General features: G+C 68.9%; 8 protein-coding genes across 8 annotated transcripts; 3 read left to right on the top strand and 5 right to left on the bottom strand.

The window, feature by feature from the left end:
• Positions 1–442: 442 nt before the first annotated feature.
• Positions 443–1,468, top strand: MICPUCDRAFT_60202 (uncharacterized protein; the record flags this gene model as incomplete). The annotated part of the gene is made up of 1 exon (XM_003060372.1): positions 443–1,468. One exon carries the CDS (start codon positions 443–445, stop codon positions 1,466–1,468), a length of 1,026 nt encoding a protein of 341 aa, XP_003060418.1.
• Positions 1,469–1,680: 212 nt separating this feature from the next.
• MICPUCDRAFT_60203 (uncharacterized protein) lies at positions 1,681–2,154 on the top strand (the record flags this gene model as incomplete). Its single annotated transcript, XM_003060373.1, has 1 exon — positions 1,681–2,154. One exon carries the CDS (start codon positions 1,681–1,683, stop codon positions 2,152–2,154), a length of 474 nt encoding a protein of 157 aa, XP_003060419.1.
• Positions 2,155–2,304: 150 nt separating this feature from the next.
• On the bottom strand, positions 2,305–2,871 carry MICPUCDRAFT_40994 (uncharacterized protein; the record flags this gene model as incomplete). The annotated part of the gene is made up of 1 exon (XM_003060665.1): positions 2,305–2,871. One exon carries the CDS (start codon positions 2,869–2,871, stop codon positions 2,305–2,307), a length of 567 nt encoding a protein of 188 aa, XP_003060711.1.
• Positions 2,872–2,958: 87 nt separating this feature from the next.
• Positions 2,959–3,575, bottom strand: MICPUCDRAFT_60205 (uncharacterized protein; the record flags this gene model as incomplete). Its single annotated transcript, XM_003060666.1, has 1 exon — positions 2,959–3,575. The coding sequence occupies one exon, from the start codon at positions 3,573–3,575 to the stop codon at positions 3,066–3,068; it is 510 nt and encodes a 169-aa protein (XP_003060712.1). The 3' UTR covers positions 2,959–3,065.
• A 120-nt stretch (positions 3,576–3,695) lies between these two features.
• Positions 3,696–6,041, bottom strand: MICPUCDRAFT_18868 (uncharacterized protein; the record flags this gene model as incomplete). The annotated part of the gene is made up of 4 exons (XM_003060667.1): positions 3,696–4,108; positions 4,282–5,124; positions 5,303–5,618; positions 5,850–6,041. The coding sequence occupies 4 exons, from the start codon at positions 6,039–6,041 to the stop codon at positions 3,696–3,698; spliced, it is 1,764 nt and encodes a 587-aa protein (XP_003060713.1).
• Positions 6,042–9,926: 3,885 nt separating this feature from the next.
• Positions 9,927–11,165, bottom strand: MICPUCDRAFT_60208 (uncharacterized protein; the record flags this gene model as incomplete). The annotated part of the gene is made up of 2 exons (XM_003060668.1): positions 9,927–10,853; positions 10,914–11,165. 2 exons carry the CDS (start codon positions 11,163–11,165, stop codon positions 9,927–9,929), a joined length of 1,179 nt encoding a protein of 392 aa, XP_003060714.1.
• Positions 11,166–11,414: 249 nt separating this feature from the next.
• Positions 11,415–12,101, top strand: MICPUCDRAFT_6491 (uncharacterized protein; the record flags this gene model as incomplete). Its single annotated transcript, XM_003060374.1, has 1 exon — positions 11,415–12,101. A coding segment is annotated over one exon (687 nt), but the record flags the coding sequence as incomplete, so codon positions are not given.
• A 172-nt stretch (positions 12,102–12,273) lies between these two features.
• On the bottom strand, positions 12,274–14,229 carry MICPUCDRAFT_60210 (uncharacterized protein; the record flags this gene model as incomplete). Its single annotated transcript, XM_003060669.1, has 1 exon — positions 12,274–14,229. One exon carries the CDS (start codon positions 14,227–14,229, stop codon positions 12,274–12,276), a length of 1,956 nt encoding a protein of 651 aa, XP_003060715.1.
• Between the last annotated feature and the right edge of the window lie 232 nt (positions 14,230–14,461).

The following is a 14,461-nucleotide window of genomic DNA, read 5'->3' on the forward strand; positions in this document are numbered from 1 at the left end:
AACGCGCCCATCGCGTCCTCGCGGCGACGGATCGCGAGCCGGTTTTGGTCGTCGCGGAGAGCCCCGGCGGCGAGAGATTCGCCGAGAGATTCGCTTCGACGCGACCGTCCCGCGCGCCGGCCGCGGGCGGGGACGCGGAGTCGCTTCGCGCGGCGACGGAGCGAGTCGTCCCGCGCGCGCCGGACGACGCTTCGCGCGCGCCGACGCGAGTGCGCGCGCGTTCGCTCGACGCGTCGCGCGGATGCGAACGCGCTCGTCGCGAGATCTCGCGCGAAAGAGGTCAGTTACGAATCGTCGGGCCACTCTGCGGGGGTTGCCGCGCGATCGCGACGGTTCGCTTCTCGGGGCTGGAGAACGGACCGACGCGACGACGACGGCGTCCGAACGCGGCACTTCGCGCGCGCGGGTCCCGCCCCGACCACGCGCGAGGACGGACGCGCCGATGAAAACGCACGCGCCGATAAAACAGACGCAAAAGGCGCGCGGCCGCGGCTCGACGCTCGCGCGCGCGAACGCCGTCGCCGCGCGCGCGCGCTTTCTCCGCAACCGCGAGATCCCTCCCTCCGCCTCCGTCCGCGCGTTCCGTCTCGCCGCGCCGTTTCGTTCGCCCGCGTCGTTCATTCGCCTGACATCTCGTCTCGCCCTCTCCCCGTCGCGCCGTCGTCGCCGTCGCCCGCAGCCCCCCGCGCGCGCGTCCGCGGGCGCTCGCGCGGCGTTGACCCCCGTCGCGATCTCGCCGCTGTTCACCGTGGACGGGAGCGAGCTCGCGCGCGCGCGCGGTCCGATCGATCGTCCGGCGGCGACGCGCCGCCCGCCAACGACGAAGCACGGCGGACGCCGCCGCGTCGCGGCGGCCGCGACGCCGCCGCCGGACGCGTCCACGTCGTCCGTCTGCGCGGACAAGGAGACGCGCGCGCGGCGGCACGACCTCATGCGCGACGTCGCGAAGCGCCGCGTGCGCGGCGGCGACGGCGGCGACGACGACGCGAACGCGAACGCGTGCTCGGTCGCGACGGTCACCGTGCTCCGCGTGGACGCGCGCGTTCCGTTCGGCGCGGGGAAGAAGCGGGGCGACGGACCGCCGCGTCCGATCGCGGAGGATCGCGCGCGTGCGACGGTTGACGTTCCATCTTCCATTCTTCCGTTATACCGCGCCGAGCCGCAGCGGCGACCGAACGCGGTGACGCCCGCGTTTAACCCCGGGAAGATTCAGCCGCCGTCGACGCGACGCGACGCGTTCGCGACGCGGCCGACGCGCGCCGCCGCCGCCGCCGCCGCTCGCGGAAGGACCTCGACCGCATCATCATCTGTGCTTCCTCCCGTCGACGACCTTCACATCGGCGGCGAGCGCGCCGCGGCGGTTGAGGCGACCGAGAGAGGCGCGGCGGCGACGACGACGCGCGCCAAAAACGCCATCAGGTACGTTCTATCTCACACTGGTTCCCATACGACCGCGTCGGCGTGGTGAACGCCGATCCTTAAGGACTTTTGCCGTCGTCTCTCTCCGCCCAGGGTCCCTCGCTTTCAATCCCGACGCGCCTCGACGCCTTTTCAACTCCACCTGACGCCTTTCAACTCCACCCCGACGTTCGCTCGTGTGGACCCTCGACCCTCAGAACCAAAACCGGCGCGTCGCCCAACCCGGACGGCACCGTCGCCGTCGACGGCGCGTTCAACGCGATGCCGTCCTCGGGCGTCACCGGCGTCGCGGCGACGATCGAGAGCGAAGAGCGGTGGCTCGTCCGACGCATGCGCGAGCTGCGAATGAAGGGCGAGGTCCTGATGCACGACAGACCGCCGTTCGATCGACCCAAGACGGACTCGGCGGCGGCGAGGGCGGAGGCGACGGCGCGGGAGCGGGAGCGGACGCGCGCGAAGACGGCGGCGGCGAAGCGCGCTGAAAAGCGCCGCGAGGAAGACGACGACGACGACGGCGGCGGCGGCGTGGACGAGTACGGGCCGTGGGTGGTGGACGAGAGCGAGTACCGCGACGCGTACTCGGATCCGGTCCCCGCGCGTCCCCGTCCCGTCGTCGAGGACGCGGCGGCGGAGGAGAAGGCGGGTTGCGACGACGACGACGACGACGACGACGACGACGACGACGACGAGTCTTCCGACTCCGACGCGTCCGAGGCGGCGTCCGCGGACGAGTGAGCGGAGCGATCGCGCGAGATGATCTCGTCCTATCGCTTATCATCCCGCGCGTTCGTTCGACTCTGCTACTACGTGTACGTGTACGCTACGCTCTATGAGTCGTCGGGCCGCCGCCCGGCCCGGCGTCGCCGCGACCGTCTTGTCGTCAGATCAACTCTCCCAGTACTCCTCGGCTTCGTCGTCGTCGTTCGCCGCGCTCGCCGCCGCGCTCGCGGGCGCGAGCCACGGCACCCCCACGGCCGCGCCCGCGGCGGCCACCTCCCCCGCGACGCCCGCCGCGCGCTCCCCGATCGACGCCGTCACCCCCCCCATCTTCGCGAACAGGCTCTCGATGCTCGCGCGCGCGTTTTCCGCGTCCGCGACGCGCGCGCGTCGGAACCGCCCTTGCTCCAGCGCGCTGAGCCGCTCCTCCATCGCGCCGACCGCGTTGCCGACGTCGCGGACCGTGTCCTCGACGCTGTCGACGTACGCGAAGTCCCTCGCGAGTCCCCCCGCGAGCGCCTCGAGCGCGGGCTCGAGCGCGGCGCGCTGCTCCGCGCCGTCGTCGCGCAGCGATCTGAGCATCGCGTCGAGCTCGTCCAGGCGCGCGAGCATGCCGTCCGCGACCGCGCGGACGCGATCGGCGTTGTCACCGAGGACGCCGAGGTCGGGGTGGATCGCGGCCGCGACGTCGTCGCACAGCGCCGCCGCGGTCTCCTCGGCGGTGGGCGCGGTCATCGCGGAGATGCGCGGGGGGCAGTGATGAAGCGACGTGTTCTCATCGTCGCGCCAGCAGCGAGCCGAGGCGAGATTTAGGTCATCATTCGTTGGACGGGCGACGGCGCGCGTCGCGGTGACCATCACGCGTCGGTGTGTGTGTTCCAACGCTACTAGTGTTGTCGTGTCGCTATTCCCGCCGCCGTCAGGTCCACTCACTCCTTCGCTTTCAGCCGCTCGAGCCGCCGCTTCTTGATCGGCTTCCACTTGCTGCTCCCCGGACCCATCGCGGTGCGGTAGATCCCGCGTCCGTCGGGGAACCAAAACCCCGCCACCATCTTGTCGCGGTGGATCATCACTCGCTTCCTCTCCTTCACCGTGAGACCGGCTTTCTTCAGCGTGATCCCGTCCACGCGCAGAAGCGCGTCCATGTCCGGCACGTGCTCGGGGACGAGCGCGTCCGCAGCCTTGCCCACCTTGACCGCGGCGAGGAACTCCAACACGGGCGCCGTCTCATCGACGGATGGTGGATCCTCACCACGCTCCTCCGCCTCGTCGCCCTCCCCTCGCATCGCGTCCGCCGCCGCGGGTTGTTGGTCCGTCGCGTCGCCCTCGCCCTCGCCCTCGCGCGCGACGCGCGCGGACGCGAACGCGCGAAGTCGCGCGATGTCGCGCGTGGGGCGCAGAAGCGCGCCCGCGGCGCGGCGCGAGAACGCCCGCAGCATCGCGCGCGACGACGAATGATGAACTGAGCGTGATGTCGCGCTCGCGGGCGCGCGGGCGCGTGATGTTTTTTTTTTTCGATTTTCACTGCCAGGCTCACGACATCATCACTATGATACTCGTCACGCGGACCCCGCGAACACCTCGCGCGACGGCACCAACCTCGCCCGCCTCTCCAAGTCCACGTCCGACGGCACCGCCCCGGAGCCGCGCCGGTCGAACCGCGTCTGCACCACCCCCACGCGCGATGCGAGCGCGTTCGCTTCCTCCGGCCCGTCCCCGCCCAACGCGTACGTCGCCATCGCGACGTCGCCGCGTTCGACGGCTTCGTTCACCGGGTCGACGATGGCCCACGCCGCCTCGAGCTCGTCTCCGCGGACGAAGTGCGCGCGGTGCCCGAACACGGCGTCGAGGAGCAGCCGCGAGAGCGTCCCGCGGACGGTCTCGCCGGTGGCTTCTTTGCGGAGTTGCGTCGCGCGCCACCGCGAGGAGAGTTCCATCTCGGACGGGACGGGGGAGACGCCGAGGCCGGGCTCTTTGATGGTGACGTCGGGGTGGAGTTGAAAGGCGTCAGTTGGAGTTGAAAGGCGTCGAGGGTGGGGATTGAAAGCGAGGTGTGGGCGGAGAGAGATGACGCGCAAAGTCCTTAAGGATCGGCGTTCACAACGCCGACGCGGTCGTATGGGAACCAGTGTGAGGAATACGCACCTTTGATGGTGAGCTTCATGTACATCTCCTCGTGCGGCTGGAGGCGGATGACGAACTCGTTCGGGCCGGGGTCGGTTTTTGTCGACGATCGCGACGGTTCACACCCGGGATGTGAATCGTCGCGCGCCGCCGCCGCCTCCTCCTCATCCTCATCCTCCTCCTCCTCCTCGTCGTCGAAGATGTCCCCCGGGACGTCCTTGAGCTGGATGCGAATCTCGCTCCTTCGCTCGCCGAGGCCTTTCCCCGCCTTCAACACGAACGGCACGCCGTCCCACCGCTCGTTCTTGATCCTCAGCACGACCATCGCGAACGTCGGCGACTTCGAGTCCGGCTTCACGAACGACTGCTCCAGATATCCTTTAGAAGAAGACGATCCAGCAGAATCGCCCGCGGGTGCGACGTATTGCCCCGCCACCGCGTCCGCGGCGGGATCCACGCGTCTCACCTGCCTCAAAACTTTCAACTTGGCGTCTCTGATGTCCTCCGGCTCTAAACTCACCGGGCGGTCCATCGCGAGCACGGCCATGACCTGCAAGAGATGGTTCTGCATCACGTCTCGCACGATCCCGTGCTCGTCGAAGTACGCCGTCGCCGCGCCGCCGGTCTCCTCGAACGTGATCTGCACGCTCGCGACGTTTTCGCGATTCCAAATCGGCGTCAGCATCCTGTTCGCGAATCGCATCACCAGCAGGTTATCGATCACCTCCTTCCCCAGGTACCGATCGATCCGAAACAGGTCCCCCTCGCTCCACCGCGTCCTGAGCGACGCGTTCAGCGCCGCCGCGGACGCCGCGTCGTGCCCGAACGGCTTCTCGAGCACCAGCCGCGTCCACCCCGAAGCCGCTCGACCCTCCTCCGCGACGGCGTCTGAGGGCCGTTCCATACGAAGCGATGTCGGGGTGGAGTTCAAAGGCGTCAGTTGAAGTTGAAAGGCGTCGAGGGCGGGCGTTGAAAGCGGGGGACCCTGGGCGGAGAGATGCGCCGGCAAAAGTCCTTAAGGATCGGCGTTCACCACGCCGACGCGGCCGTATGGGGACCAGTGTATAGAACGCGCCTGAGACGGCGGCGTACAACGCGTGCGGCAACGCGAGGTAGAAGAGTCGGTTGTGCGCGAGGCACGCCGCGTCCGCGTGCTCCGCCTCGTGCGCGCGCGTCAGCGCGAAGACGTCGGAGAGTAACGACGACGCGGAGGGAGGTGAGGTCGAGGCGTCGTCCGGCGGCGCGTTGAATCGCGCGAAGCGCACGAGGGCGAGGAACTCGTTCACGAGCGCGGGCGGGATCGTCGCGGTGTTGGACGGCAACACCGGCGCGACGACGCCGCGCATCTTCAGGTCGAGCTCGACGTCGGCCTGGATCTTGAACGCGTCGAACGGCGCTCGCGCGCTGCTCGCCTTCGACGGGGACGCCGAGGAGATCGAGGTCGAGGTCGGGGTCGGGGGGCGTCCGCCGCGGTCGCGCGTCGTCTCGTCGCCGTCGCCGTCGCCGTCGCCGTCGCCGGTGCACTCCATCCCCTGCGCGCATCGCCGGCGCTGCGTCGCCCACGCGTCCGCGATCGAAGCGCGGAGGACGTCGCCGAAGGATTCGTCGCTGTGGCCGTCCCGCGCCGCGGCGACGACGCGCACGCGCGGCGGGAGCTGCCCCGCCGCGAAGAGGTTGAACAAGCTCGGGAAGAGCTTCCTCTGCGCGAGGTTCCCGGTCGCGCCGAGGACGATCAGCGTCAGGCACTCGTGGCGCGCCTGGAGCTTCGGCGGGAGCGGCATGACGCGAAAAACCCCGCGGGAGAAGAGAGACGCGAGCGATGCGCCGAGTCGCGCGCTGCCCGCGCGAGGCGCTCTCGCGATGAAAACGCGTCGTTGTTAGATCTCGTTCCGACGACGTCCTCCAGCTGTGCGCCGTCGTCGCGTCGCGCCGGCACTTCCACGGGCGCGGCGCACGGCGCCCCGCGGATGAGCGGCCCGTTCCGTCTCCCCACCAAGTCCGGCACCGCCGCGTCTCATCGCCCAAACTGCCTGTGCTGCGTCGGCCCCCCGGACGACGCGTTCGAGCGCGCGTGCGCGGCGGTCGCGACGCTCGCGATCGACGGCGTCGGCGCGAGCGAGGCGGAGCGATTCGTGCGCCTGTGCGTCGACGCCGGCGGCGGCGAGGCGGTCGCCCTGAGCAAGGGCAAGGCGAAGGCGGCGAGGAGAGGGATTCGCAAGGGTCCCAGCGCGTCGACACCGCTCGAGGCGAGCGACGTCGCGCGCATGCAAGACGCGGTGTTGACGTGCTACGCGAGACGACCGGGAGACGACGCGAGGCGGCGACGCGCGAGCGCGAGCGCGGCGACGACGAGAGCAGATCCAGACGCCACGGACTCGGACGACTCGTCGGGGGGGGACTCGGACGCGTGAGGGATCGATGAGGGAGCGGTACGACGACGCCGCGCCGCACAACGGATCGTACGTCGCCGCGCTCGCCGCGCGCGCGTCCGACGCGGCGACGCGCGACGCGCGAGCGCTCCTCTGGATCCCAACCCCGGAGAAGGCGGCGGGCGGCCGCCGCGGCGACCGCGGCGGCGGGTCGGCCGAGGCGTGGAGCTACGCGCGCGTCGCGTCCGCCGCCCACGCCGCGGCATCGCGGCTCCATGCACTCGTCCCCGCGCTTCGCACGTCAATACCGCCGGACCTCTCCCCGCATCTCGCCCCGGACTGTCGCGCTCGCACCGTCGGCGTCCTCGTCGACGAAGGCGCCGCGCTCGCCGTCGCGTTCGCCGCGATTCACGTCGCCGGCGCCGCGTTCGTGCCTCTGTCCGCGCGAGACCCGGCGACGCGTCTGCGCGACGCGATCGAGGACGCCGCGTGCGTCGCCGTGATCGCGGACCGCGCGAACGACGTGATCGCGGGGGCGGCGGAGCGACTGGCGGAGGCGATCGCGGCGTCGGCGCGTCCGCGCGCCGTCGCCGTCGTGGACGTCTCCGAGGTGTTCGCGCCCGAAGACGGAACGTCGACGTGTGTCGCGGATTCCGACTTTGACTTCGCCGCGCGACCCGAGTGGCGCCCGCGCGCGAGCGCGCTCTCGCACGTGTACTTCACGAGCGGCAGCACCGGGCGACCGAAGGGCTGCCTCGCGACGCACGGACAGCTGGCGCGGTACGCGCGCGCGAAGAACGAAGCGCACGGCGTCGACGAAGGGTCGGTCGTTCTCGTCGCGTCGCCGCCGACGTTCGATCCGTTCGCGGGCGATCTCGCGGCCACGTGGAGAGCGGGCGCGACGGTCGCGATGTGCCCGCGCGCGTCGCTGTTCGCGTCGCTGGGGAGGTGTCTGGAGGCGTCGAGGGCGACGCACGTGCTGACGACGCCGGCGATGTTGCGGACGGTGCCGGGCGCGGTGTCNNANNCNTCCNACNCCGCGCCCGGCGGCGGGAGGTTCGAAGCGCTGCGGACGCTCGCGCTCGGCGGCGAGCCCACGCCAGCGTCGCTCGCGGCGGCGTGGCGACCGAGTACGCGCGCGCTCGCGAACACGTACGGCGTCACGGAGTGCTGCGTCTACCAAGCCTTCCACGAGATTTCCGCGGCGCCGGCCGCGGGGGAAGACGGCGAATCATCGTCCTCCGCGTCCTCCGCGTCGCTTCGAGGACTGGGCGCGCCGCTCGGGGAGTGCCGGTTCATCTTCGCGCGCGAGCCCGGGGACGACCCCGACGATCGCCTCCCAGAGCGATCGCCGCCCGGCGCCGTCGAGCTCGCGGAGCTGTGGATCGCCGGGCCGACCGTCGGCCGCGGGTACGCCAACGCGCCCGCGCTCACGGAGGAGCGGTTTCGGGTCGACGGCGACGGCAACGGCGACGGCGAATACGGGCTGTGCTTCCGGACCGGCGACATCGTCAGACGCGCGTGGCCCGCGGACGGCGGCGCGTGCGTCGTCGAGATCGTCGGACGCCGCGACGCGCAGGTGAAGATCAACGGCCAACGCGTGGAGCTCGGGGAGATTGAACGCGCGACGGTTTCGGCGGCGCCGGCGATGGCGACCGCGGCGGCGGTCGCGCTCGCGCCCGCGCGGGAGCTCCACGGCGGCGGGCTCGTCGCGTGGTTCGTGCCCACGTGGCCGTTGGGCGATGACGACGACACGTCGGTTGCCGTTCCGTCTTCCCCCGGCGCGCTCGCGTGCGACGCGATGCGGTGGCTCCTCTCCGGACGCGTCCCGCGACACATGCTCCCGCGGCTGTTCGCCGTCGCGCGCGAACTTCCGATGACGTCGTCGGGGAAGGTGTCGCGGAGGGCGCTTCTCGAGCGCGGGCTTCCGCCGCCGCCGGATCGCGGCGCCGACGGCGGCGGCGGCGCGACGCGCGGCGGCCTCGGTCGGTCCAAAGCGTTCGCGTCCGTCGTGGCGCGCGCGTGGACGTCGGCGCTCGGCGGCGTCGCCGTCGACCGCGCGTCGCACTTCGCCGAGCTCGGCGGCGACTCCCTCGCCGCGCTGCGCGCGTGCCAGGAACTGCACGCCGTCTTTCGCGCCGCGGCCGGTGGCGGCGATTTCGGCGACGGCCGCGAGACCGAGACCGAGACCGAAGACGTCGGCGCGTTCGGGGAAGCGCTCGCCGGCGCGCTCGCGCCTGCCAAGTTGCTCCAACGTCCGACGCTCGGCGCGTACGTTCGGTTTCTTCAGGACGCCGCGGACGCGGGGGAGCTTCCGGGCGCGGCGGCGATACTCGCGCGAGATGAAGAGGAGGAGGAGGAGGAGGCGAGCGGGAGCGATGACGGCGACGGCGACGCGCGCGACGACGAAGAGAAGGACGAGGGCGTCGCGTTGCTCTTCCGCGCCGCCGCCGACGCCTCCCCCGCGTCTTCGCGCGTCGCGCGCGCGCTGCTCGACGCCGGCGTCCCCGTCGACGGCCGTTCTTCACGTCGCGACGGTTCGCATCTCACGCCGCTTCACGTCGCGTGCGGCGCCGGGCCGCGCGCGGAGGACACCGCGCGGACGCTCGTCGCCGCCGGGGCGGACCGGAGGGCGAGGACGCGACGCGGGCGCACGCCGTTTCTCGTCGCCGCCGCGCGCGGCTCCGTCGCTCTGCTCGCCGCGCTTCTCGAGGGCGCGGCGGGGACCGCGGACGTCTCCGCGATCGTCGACGCGGTGGACGAGGATGGGCAGACGGCGCTGCACGTCGCCGCGCGGGCGGGCGCGGCGGGGGCGGTCCTCGACTTCATATGCGACGTCTCGGAAGGAGGCGCGCCGCCCGGAGCCGCCGCGAAGAAGAAACCCTCCGCGAAGAAACCCTCCGCGAAGAAACCCGCGGCGACGTCGAAGTCGACGAAACCCCCGATTACGCGCCGCGCGGATGTCTGGGGGCGGACGCCGCTGCACTGGGCGTCCGTGAACGGTCATCGCGCGGCGTGCGACGCGCTGACGCGGCGAGGCGCGGACGTCGGCGCGGTGGACGCCTTCGGCGAGACCCCCGTGGACGCCGCCGAGCGCCGCGCGTTGTGCGCTGCGAAGGACCGACCGGACGGCGAGCGCGCGTCGCGCTGGGGGGACATCGCGACCGCGCTTGGGGGGAGCGTGCGGACGAAGCACCTCAGGGCGAAGTCGAGGGCGCGGGGGGAGTAGCCCTGGTGACGTGGGTGATGTGGTCTAGTAGGTAGCTCGTAGGACGTCAGTCGGCGGAACGCGCGTTATTATTTATTACGTCTGGGCTTCTTACTTGACTCCTCCAACTCTCTTGGTTTCGCTCTTTTATTCGTCTCCACATCTGTCCTCTTCGCATCGCGTTCATCATCGGCATCAGTAGCTTTGAAACCAAGGTGACGAATAATAGGGTATATGATATTCTCCCTAATGTAGTCACACTTTCCTCTAAACTTACACCAGTATCTGTCAGTATCGGGATCTCCCCGAAACTTCAATTGGGAAGAACCTATTCCTACACCGTCCTCTGCTCCGTAGTCCCTGATAAAATGGCGAGCATCCCAATCCATACTGGATGCTGAAGTGTATGGACGAGGCTTACGCGTGTCGGGAATGAATATCCGACCCTCAAACACTATCGCGTCATAGTATTCATCTATGGCTGGCTTGTGATTTGAGAGTTTTTTTAAGAAACCTTCTTGGTCGTTTTTGTAAGCATCGAAGCCGTCCCAGCGACCAGCCTCCAAGTCCGACCATAAAACATCCACATCATCAAGCTTAAGACGCTCGCCTCTCCACAAGAATACCGAGGTAGAAAACCCGATTCCGTGTTGTAAACCCCTTTCTTTCAATTCATATGGAATACGGAGTGGGTTCCTACAGTCTCGCACTCGTAACGTCTCAAACCAAACCCTTATCTCCTGCTTGAACTCGTCGCTGTAATTGGCATCGCTCAAGTTCCCTGGTCTCTCTAAATGTTCAGTTCTGATGAATCTTGGCTTTTCGTTACGGGCATTTACAAGCACACTTTCATACGGTCTGAGCGTGTCCTCGGTGAGTTCAGCGGGGGCAACCCCGCGCTCCTCCGCGCGGCGGGGATGACGACCGGGGGGGTCGGGGGTGCCAACATTTCGGGGGGTGCCAACTTGAACTCCAACGCCGTGGGACACACAAGGATCAGCTTTGATGTCTTCAAGCTCTTCAAAAGTTCCAGTCGTGATGTATTACTTCATTAGCTCAATCGTGGTTTCGCCGACCCCTTTCACCCTCTCAAACAACCTTGGGCTGTCCTCGGTAAGTTGAGCGGGGGCATCGTGGGACGCGATCTTTTGTGAGGCGACCCTCCAAGCTTTGGCTTGTCGTTCCTTCATCAAAAGGTATCGTGGGTCAATAAGCCGTGTGCGCATCCCCTCTACACCATAGAGGTCTGCGAGTTCCGTGAGGAGGTCAGCGAACCCCTGCTTGGTTCTTGGCTCAGTCGGCGGGTTCGTCTCATTCGGCGGGGGCATCGTGCCTGGTGCGGGGGGGAGTGAAAACCTTTTACCAACTCGTGAGTTTTTTTTTTTTTTTCGTTTTCAAATCATCACTCCGAACGTCGCGTCGACCGAGATCGTCGCGCGGGCGCATCGTTCGTCGTCACAACGCGTCGCGCGTTCGTGACCTCCACCATGGGCAAACGCGTCATCGAAGAGAGCGAGGACGAGCACTCGGACGACAACCTCAGCGACGCCGAGGACCCGGACGACCCGCTGCACGGAAAGGACCTGTACGAGCTCATCGGCGTGAGCAAGAGCGCGAGCTCGGGGGAGATCAAAAAAGCGTATCACAAGATGGCGCTGAAGCTGCATCCGGACAAGAACCCGAGCGAGGACGCCGCGGTGCAGTTCCAAACGCTGCAGAAAGTGTACGGCGTCTTGTCCGACGCGGACAAGCGCAGGGTATACGACGAGACCGGGCGGTTCGACGACGCGGACGGGCTCAGCGACGAGAAGTTCAACTCGCTGTACGAGTACTACCGCGGGATCTACAAGCAAGTCACCGAGGAGGACATCGAGTCGTTCGAATTGGAGTACCGCGGCGGCGACGAGGAGAAGAAGGACCTTCTCGAGGCGTACGAAAAGTTCGCGGGGAACATGTCCAAGGTGTTCATGTGGGTGATGTGCAGCGAGGAGGCGGTGGATTCGCATCGGTTCGCGGACGTCGTCGACGCCGCCGTCGACGCCAGGGAGTCGAAGCGATACCCCGCGTTCACGTCCTGGGCGGCGAAAATACGGAAGAAGCCGGCGCCGAAGGACCCTCTGAAGCCGCGTCCGAAGAAGAAGAAGAAGGCGGCGAGCGCCGGCGGCGGCGGCGAGGGCGATTTGATGGCGATCATTCAGGCGAGGCAAAACGCGAGGGCGGCTGCGGCGGATGATTTATTCGCGCGTTTGGAAGAGAAGTACGGCGGCGGGAAGAGCCCGAAGAAGAAGGCGAAGGGCGGCGGGAAGAAGAAATAGAAATAGAAGCGACGACGACGACGACGACGACGACGACGCGCGGTACCGTATGTTATGTACAAGTGCGCTGCGACACGACGCGACGCGACCGCGAAAAGAAATACTGGCACGCGTCGCCCGTTCATCGCTTCCCCTCCCCGAGGAATCCGCCGCGCCAACGTATAATCTCGCGCCCTCTCTCCTCATCGCGTCCGCGTCGCTTCCAGTCGAACGCCCACTCGACCACGGTGCCGTCCTTAGACGCGCTCAGCATCCCGACCGCGCGGTCCGGATCGGCCGCGTCCGCGCTGACGTGGCAGGACGTGATGTCCAGCGTCTGCCGCGTCGCCGCGTCCACGCGGACGCCGTCGACGACGCGCCACACGTTGACGCCGCCGTCGCCTTTGACGAGGTAACACCCGCCGGGGATGCCCTCGCTACCGGAGACGACGTGCGTCGGCGCGCGCGCGTTCGGGACGAGCGCGAGGGAGGTTACGAAGCCGTCGTGGCCGCCGGCGAAGGATTTCAGGAGGACGATCCCGGGCGTTTTGGTTTTGGGCGACCCCCCGGCGGCGACGGATCCGGATCCAGATCCGGCGGCGTCCGCGTCCGCGTCCGCGTCCGCGGCGGGCGTCGCCGGGAGGTCCCACATCCGGACGTTCCTGTCCGACCCCGCGGTGAACAGCCGTCTGCCGTCGCTCGTGATCGCGACCGCGCGTATCGCGCCCGCGGCGATGGTCTCGTGAACGACGCGCATCGGAGAGCCGTTTTTTTCGTCGCTCCACACGACGATGCGCTTATCGTTTCCTCCGGTGACGACGCCGCCGCGCGCCGGATGGTTCACGATCGCCATGACCTTGTCGGTGTGGTGGTCCACCCTCGTGACGACGCCCCAGGTGGACTTCTTCAGGAGTTCCCACGACTCGCGAGGCCGCGACGGGTCCTCCGGCGGCGGCGGCGGCGCGGCGTCGCGCGCCGGCGTCGCGGGCGCGGGCGCCGCGCCCGTCGTCGACGCCTTTTTCGCCTCCCGCGAAGACTCCTCGCCTCCCGTCGCCGGAATCTCCCATCGATACACGCAGCTCTCGCCGATGACCGGGGAGGAGATGTAAAGCACGTCGCCGTCCTCGCTGAAACACGCGGCGGGGACGCACGCGCGGCGCGGCGCCCACCGCGACCGCTCCCTCGTCGGTCTCAGCTTGAAGATGTCGCAGAAATCGGGGTGCGGCCCCGGCGCCGCCGCGTCGAGGATCCAACCCGCGGCGGGGGCCGCGCCGCCGTCTCCCCCGCTTCGCCCGTGGACGTATCGCGCCCACGACCCGTTGTCGTGCGCGGCGAGGAGGATCCGCCGCTCGCCGCCGCCGTGCTCTGGCGGCGATCGCGCGACGAACGTCTTGAGAAGCTTCACGCCGCCTCCGCCGCCGTTCCACGCCGACGGGGGAGGCGTCGAGACTTTTCGGTTCGGACGCTCCGCGGCGACCGCGGCGACGGCGCCGCCGCCGACGCCGACGCCTTCGCCTTCGCGCGGGGGGTACGTCACGATGACGCCGTCCTCGCGGCCGCAGACGATGCACCCGCGGTCGTCCACGAGCATCGAGGTGATCCCGGCGAGGCCGGTGCTCTGGCCGCCGCCGCTCGTGATGTCCAGAGCGCCGGCGGCGGCGACGGCGGCGGCGGCGTCGTCGTCGCGCGTCGCGCCCGCGCGAAGAACGCTCGCGAAGCGCAGGTGAGGATCCGTCTCGTCGACGCCGCGCGCGCGGTCTCTCGCGTCGCGCGTCAGCACGCGCTGCAGCATCGTGTTTTTCTTGAGACCCGCCGGCGTCGTCGTCGTCGTCGTTCCACCGAGCTCGACCGTCGGCGTCGTCGTCGTCGAGCCGCGGTGCGCGCCGTTCGTCGTCGTCGTCGTCGCGTCGACTTCTACGGAATATCCCTCGTCGAGAGGCTGAAGCGTCGCGCCTCCGAGGCGCATCCGTCGCTGCGACTTGCGCTCTTTGATGAGCTTCTGGCGTCGAAGCGACTTCAGCGCCGCGTCTTTGGCTTTCAGTAAGTACGCCTCGACGTCGGGATCGTCGTCGACACTGCGCGAGGGAGAGGACGGCATCGCCGGCGAGATCGCCGTCGTCGTCATGCCGGTCGCTTCGTTGTCTCGAAAGGAATTCGGTTCCGTCCGAGGAGGATGCGGACGCTCGTCGCGCCGAACGACGGACGGAGGTTTCGCGCGCGAAGACGACGGACGTCAGACGCGACGGCGACGACGCGCGCGAAGTGCGATCGTCGGAGGGACGCGCGTGAGGCGGCGCGATGAGCGACCGAGCGCGCGCGAGTGTGCGCGC

Source organism: Micromonas pusilla, assembly GCF_000151265.4.
Source record: "Micromonas pusilla CCMP1545 genomic scaffold MICPUCscaffold_8, whole genome shotgun sequence".
In the NCBI taxonomy this organism is placed as follows: domain Eukaryota; kingdom Viridiplantae; phylum Chlorophyta; class Mamiellophyceae; order Mamiellales; family Mamiellaceae; genus Micromonas; species Micromonas pusilla.